The sequence below is a fragment of the Rhyacophila brunnea genome, unplaced genomic scaffold, assembly GCF_057557595.1.
Source record: "Rhyacophila brunnea isolate RB1 unplaced genomic scaffold, BYU_Rbru_1.0 scaffold_15, whole genome shotgun sequence".
Lineage (NCBI taxonomy): Eukaryota > Metazoa > Arthropoda > Insecta > Trichoptera > Rhyacophilidae > Rhyacophila > Rhyacophila brunnea.
The window spans coordinates 7,134,018-7,140,578 of NW_028232806.1; the positions used below are offsets into that span (position 1 = coordinate 7,134,018).

General features: G+C 33.8%; 1 protein-coding gene across 6 annotated transcripts in view; it reads left to right on the plus strand.

Annotated features, from left to right (window-relative positions):
* da (transcription factor daughterless) overlaps positions 1-5,874 on the plus strand; it is a 151,761-nt gene extending 145,887 nt beyond the window's left edge. For 3 of the 6 annotated variants that reach the window (XM_085943034.1, XM_085943037.1, XM_085943041.1), the window contains 4 exons: positions 1,318-1,419; positions 3,578-3,723; positions 3,893-4,041; positions 5,683-5,874. In XM_085943034.1, coding sequence (XP_085799160.1) covers positions 1,318-1,419; positions 3,578-3,723; positions 3,893-4,041; positions 5,683-5,745 — 460 coding nt within the window. In that variant the 3' untranslated portion in view covers positions 5,746-5,874. The remainder of the gene's footprint in view (positions 1-1,317; positions 1,420-3,577; positions 3,724-3,892; positions 4,042-5,682) is intronic. The other 3 variants (XM_085943038.1, XM_085943039.1, XM_085943040.1) reach the window with 1 other exon arrangement.
* The last annotated feature ends 687 nt before the right edge of the window (positions 5,875-6,561 follow it).

Genomic DNA, 6,561 nt, shown 5'->3' on the forward strand with positions numbered 1-6,561 from the left:
ATGCTTCTATTTTTAGTTACAAATTTTTCCATTTTGGGCAACCATAACGAAATTAATTATTAGTATAGATCATTTTGAAAGTTAATAGTCTGCGATGCCATTAGATTTCCAGGACATATTGTGATAAAATGTTCATAATTTTATTAGTATCCATTACTTCTCACTGTAGTTTTCGTGACGTAGTGCTGTCTGATAATGCAGACGTGTCCGGTGCCTAAAAGTGTAACTAAATTACTATATACTATTCGATTACTATCCATCCATGATGGCCGCGCGGCTTAAGCGTTGACCTTTGGCGTCGTGGGTACCAGGTTTGAATCCTGGGTCTGGCAAGTACACATATTGTTTTTCAATTTGTGTATAAGCCAGAGTATGGACCTAATAGGTTGAGCAAATGGCTGACATCCATTTCTCGTAAAAAAACAAAAAACTGTTAATACAAAGCTTCACTATGTGGAGGCCCATATGATCCTATTAGGATCAAACATGGTCGGGAAAAAAAAAAAAATTCTGATCAAGTTATGTTTTTATAAGCGGTGATCATTGAGCAGCGGCTAGTGTGTTCGCTTCTTTTCTATTTGGTCATGGGTTCCGAATGTTGAATCTTGCGTGTGGGGCTTAATATGTATGCTGTTCTTTCAACCAATATCGTTATTTATTAATCTTGCTTGTTCCGTGAAGTCATAGTGCACGGGTTTATAAATATATTTAATGTTTGCGTTATTGAGAACTTCTTCATATTTTAAGTAATAACAATATTTACATAGCAAATAACATTGAAGAAATATTTTATAAATGTATATTATATGTTGCCAATTTAAAATGTATTCGTATCATGATACTAGTATGGTATTGCAATATGAAGGCCTAAAACAGAACAGATTTTACTAGCACAGCAAGGGACAGATTAATAAAATTGTTTTATGAGGCAGCCAACGTTCTCTATGGATTTTTGATTATTTTTAACTAAGTCTTCGAATAAGTTCGACATCAATATTAGCAAATAAATTTCAGTTTCCTCAGTATAATATAATATTTATTTTTGTGGTATTTGGGCTGCCTTTCTTCTCTGTCTTTTCGGGCATCTGCAATCACCCCGAAATGTCAGGGGAAGAAGGAAAATGAAGAACATAAAATGTCCCAAATATCATGAAAGAATGAGTCTGGAGGAAAGTATCAATCAGTCAAAAAAACATAGCTAATTCAGAAGTTAAGGGATATTTCAGTGAAATGTTGAATTAATGCCAGTTAGGTGATGAGTTGAGGGACATTGTCAGTGAAAATGTTGACATGTTGTGTTGTGTACTTGCATAACAGCTGTTGGAGCGCTGACGATGTTGACGAGTGTGATTTGGACGATCCCAAGGCAAAGTCAGAGAGAGACAAAGAGAGGCGGCAGGCTAACAACGCCAGGGAGAGGTGAGTCCCTCCACACTAAGCGCGCCGTCGAGCCTAGAACAGACCTACATACATTTGCCCATAAACAATTTACATAAAAACTGTTTAAAAGCTGCATAAAAATACTTTTTTTGCATTTCGCCGCAGACGGAAGACAAACAAGCGAGTGTGTTCATATGTATGTATATGTATTGGCAGGAAAATTTTTATTACTTCACTTGAAGTAGTGATTTACGGTCTCGTGGAGTGTTGTTTTGATTACAATACGCAAATTTTTATGGTGTGTGGACTGCCTAAACTGTATTGATTTGATGGCAATGTTTGCAGGAAATGCAAATGTTTGTATGTAAGTTTCAAATAAATGTTAGCACATATTATGCATTTGTGTATGAACGAAAGTAAATAATTGTGCATGAAGGTGTATGTAGGTCTGCAGTAGGTTTCACACTTGAGAATGATTGCGGTGATGTTATCTAGTGATGAAAAAAACTAGATGTTGTAAGCTCCAATTTTTTTATAAGAATCTCATAGATTTAATCATATCGGTACTTTTTCATTTGTTAATCGGCGATTTTAAAGTCACTATCATCATCAGTACATCATCTCATTCGTCTCGACTATGACAGATTCCCAAGACAGTCATTAAAATCATCAGATATTGTCAGAGTTTACTATAAATCAGATTATAATTCTTCAGCTAAGTTAGCGCATCCATCAGTTTGTAGCGTCCTTAGACGGAATGATTCAATACATTAGCTGTTTAGGTATGTTGCATTCATTTAAATGGCATTGGAGAAGTATTCATTTATTTTATGTAGCTGTATTATTTTTCAGTATTAAGAATGACCATAGTTATGTCTGGAAGTATTTTAAATATTTAATCATGAAAGAAGATAGTTTTACATACAAAAAAATGAATTTATTGAGTACTTTGACAAACATTAAAATGGTAGAATAAATGTTTCTACAATATGAAAATTTCTTATATAGTTTGCACAGCATGTGGGCAGTGCCGGATTGTCTATAAAAAATCGCACTGTTGAATACAAAATAGTTTACAAACATGGCTAAATATAAAATGAAACAATAATGACTAATTATTATAGATTGATAATAGTGGATAAGTTTATATTAAAATGTCCCCTAGAATATTCATATTAGTCACCTATCCTCTGATAACCTTTATATTTTTGGCTTTAAATATGTTTGGAATGAAATTCGCATGCTTATATTGAGATTATACATAATAAGTTATTATATTCTATAATTACACAAATCACCAGAATGTCATAAGTCATAACCCTTCAGCCCCCTTCTAGATCTCCATGTGTTATCACTAAATTGTTATTCTAGATTCGCTATAGTTAATTATTTATGTTAACATGTTATTAATTGCAGTATTTTGTTTTGTTTTGTTTTGGGATGGTTATAAAAATAATTGTTTATTTGTAACATTTAAAAGGTGTACGATTTATTATGTTCTATGTTTTTTTTTCTTCTATAAAAACATTTATATCTATACTAAATTACTATGACAATTAAATGTTTGGTATGGAAAGTTCTGGAAGGTGGATGGGAACATGTTCGCGGATATGGCCGGGCGTACAGCGCCGGCCATACAAAAAAAAACTTATTCGCTTGTCTTTGAAGACAGAATGCCAGTCTCAGGCGTTTGTTTTGAATAGTTTAAAATTCGGAAGAATACTGGTCCAATAATGAGACATTTGGCAAATGATTGGTTAGTGTTTATGATAAACTTTCAATATATTTAAAAAAATTGTAAAAAATTTGCAGTATTATTTATAGATTGACTGACGCTTTTACCAAATTGAGACAATTATCTTTATGTTTCTCATCATTGTAATGTCATTTAATTCTAAACTAAAGGGAGATCAATGTAATTAAAAAATATGTCATCTTAAATTCTGTTTATTTTAATTTAAAGTTTTACTAGTCAATGGCATTCATACTTAATTTTTAAAAATGTCACTTGAAGCGTCAACAAACAATGCTGTGCAATTTATCCTTCTATCTAATACCCTTGTTGAAGTGAAAATGGGATTTGTCTAGTTAAAAACCTATACACATTACTGTGTTCAGATGCCTTATTATTAGTGATTATCTAACTAACATTGTGTGAAATATGAATAGTATCCTAATATTGTTTTTCTGTGTCCAGAATACGCATCCGGGACATTAACGAAGCGCTGAAAGAGCTGGGACGGATGTGCATGACACACCTCAAGAGCGACAAGCCCCAGACCAAGCTGGGAATACTCAATATGGCCGTTGAAGTCATTATGACATTAGAGCAGCAAGTTAGAGGTATGTCGGTTTATTTAGATTGTGACTATATTGAAGTAATCTTATATAAGTGACCCTCAAGTGTTCGTAGTAATTCCCAAAGTTCATAATATGTCTCACTCCAGTTATAATTCAAATTCTTTGCCATGAAAATGATTATTGTTAATTTTTTTTGTATTTATTTGCGCAGAGAGAAATCTAAATCCGAAGGCGGCCTGCCTGAAACGTAGAGAAGAGGAAAAGGCGGAGGACGGCCCCAACAAACAAATGGGCGGCAGCGGGGGAATCCCCGGAAATCAGATGCAGCACCAACACCCCCTTCCGTACAACACCATGCCTGTAAGCCACCTTGCTATGTTATTACAACGGTCCTAGACAGACCAGATTCAGCACTACATTTCAAAAGCATCTAGCATCTGTCTTTCTCTAGCCTTTACCGTTCAAGTCTTTTATGCATATATAAAAATCGGGAAGACAGGAGATCCTACTAGACGCATAGAATTTTTTACCATTGTTATTCTTCATTTGATACCAGTCTCGCATGTATTCACTTATGTCAGATATGCTCGACCCGATATAAACATATTTACTGACCATCTCTATATCTTCGAGTATTATTACGATTTACGACAAAAGTCGGTTGTCAAAATATTTTACTGAGCGCATCTTCATTAGTAAAAAGTGGAATGTATTACTTACGTCCATTCATTCTCGGTAGAGTTGTGTTTGGTCATACTCACTACAGCATTTTAGTGTTTCTATGGTGGTCATCTGAATGCAACTGGATATCAAGAATCATCTAGAATCAACATAGGTTTGATTTAATTACAGTAGAACCTCGTTAATAAGAAAACGGATAATTCGAAATTCGCCGTAATTCGAAATTTTCGTGAAAAAAAGTCCCTTGAACATTATTTTCATATAAAACCATACCTTTAATTCAAATTTCGTAATTTGAAATTATTTCAGAGTCCTGGCATATAAAAATATTCAATAAATCGTAATAAAATACACTATTTCATGAGCCAGTCATTGAAAATTGGACAGACTTTTCGTAAAACATCATAAATTACTTATTTTAAGAAGGTAGTAAAAATAATCTTGAGATTTTATGACGCATTAACACATACGGCACCGGAAATTTGGTAGGCACATCTTTGATCGTAAGCGATATTGATGAAAATCAATTTTTTATTTTAATATTTTTCCCTCATACATTTCAAAATTTGTAATTCTAATTTTTTTTCTATTTTCGGTCCCGTGGAATTCGCATTAACGAGGTTTTACTGTATTCTTTATTTAAGACTATTACTCCCTCACTCCCCATTAATATGGTTTCAGTTTAATGAGAACCCATGTTTTAAACTACCCTCTCTCTTATATTATTTTAAATTATTGAATTATTTTGACATAATCTCTAAATAGTAGACAATGTCTTTTTAGAGATTATGTCAAAATAAATCCGATAATTTTACATTACTATAAGAGAAACGGTTGACAGGACGGAACCTGTTAAAACTTGGGTTCTTGTTTCACTAAAACTAAAAACACTTGTCTTTTTATTTAGCAGGGCAGTAATAATATACATACGTTAGATTTAAGAATACAGCAATATTACATTGAAATACATAATTGGACAAGCCTCAGACACATAATTGTACCTACCTGAAAATTTTTGATTACCTCTGCTAACTATAGATTAAGTTAGTAATGTCATTTACTTACATTATAAACATGGTAGACATTTATTAACGAAATTTGAAATACCTAAGATAGCATAGTTATTGGGAATTATGTACAAGCAAAATATTTGGATTACTAGTCTAATTGGTTAAAAGAACTCAGATAATATTCGAATTCGGCTCAGTCCATGATTTTTTCTAGGATTTTTTATGTCTGTATTTCACCAATATGATAATGAAATCATTGTATAAAAATAAATAGTACCTACCTAATGTCTCTTGTCTTCTCTGTTGGCAGGGTTCCATCCCCGCGGGAATGTCCCACGCGCCACCCGGTCCCCCTCCCCCGCCCCAGCAATAACCACCGCCCCCCTCCCCCCATCCTCACTCCTCCCACGCCCATCACAATCATCATCACCATCATCTCCATCACCTCGCCGCTCATCAAAACCAAAATCACCCGCAGAGGACTTCAGGACCGCACGCAGACTTTGCCCACTCCCACCAATACTACTGCCCCCGGCTCTAGCACTAGTGATTTAACCGTTGGCAGTGCCCGATTGATATTAACGGCTGCTCTAATTCGCTACTCTACGTAGGTAAGGCAACGATTACTGACAGTGAACACAACTGTCGGTGAGAAGATGTTCTACGTTGACAGCTATCGTTGGATTGTGACACGATTGCTGTGACTCTTGAAAAGAGTCAATTTGTGCTGTTTTGTAGGAAAAGCACTTATTTGTTTTATACCACTGTCTTTGGGTTATTTTCTTTACCGAGTGGCGAATAATTTTATTGTAAACGTAAATTTGCATTTAATGTGTAATTCATAATTATGTATAATTCGAATTATGAATTAAGCAGTCAATGGCAGTGGTATAAGTCTGTGAGTGTTAACAATAGACGGAGCAGCTAAAAAGTTAGTGTCTTTGAAGTTCGACAAGTGCGAAAACTGATTCATAGATGGTGCCAAATGAGAATAATTTTTAAATAAAATCAGACTATACACGACAATGATAATAATATAGCGTGAAATTATTGTTTATTTTTTAGTATTATAATAATAATAATTAATTATTATGGTAATGATAATCTTATTTTTTTTATATATTATAATTATGTAAAATTATTATTATTGAGAACAGTTTGAAAGGAAGAAGACAAAACAGTGGAACTG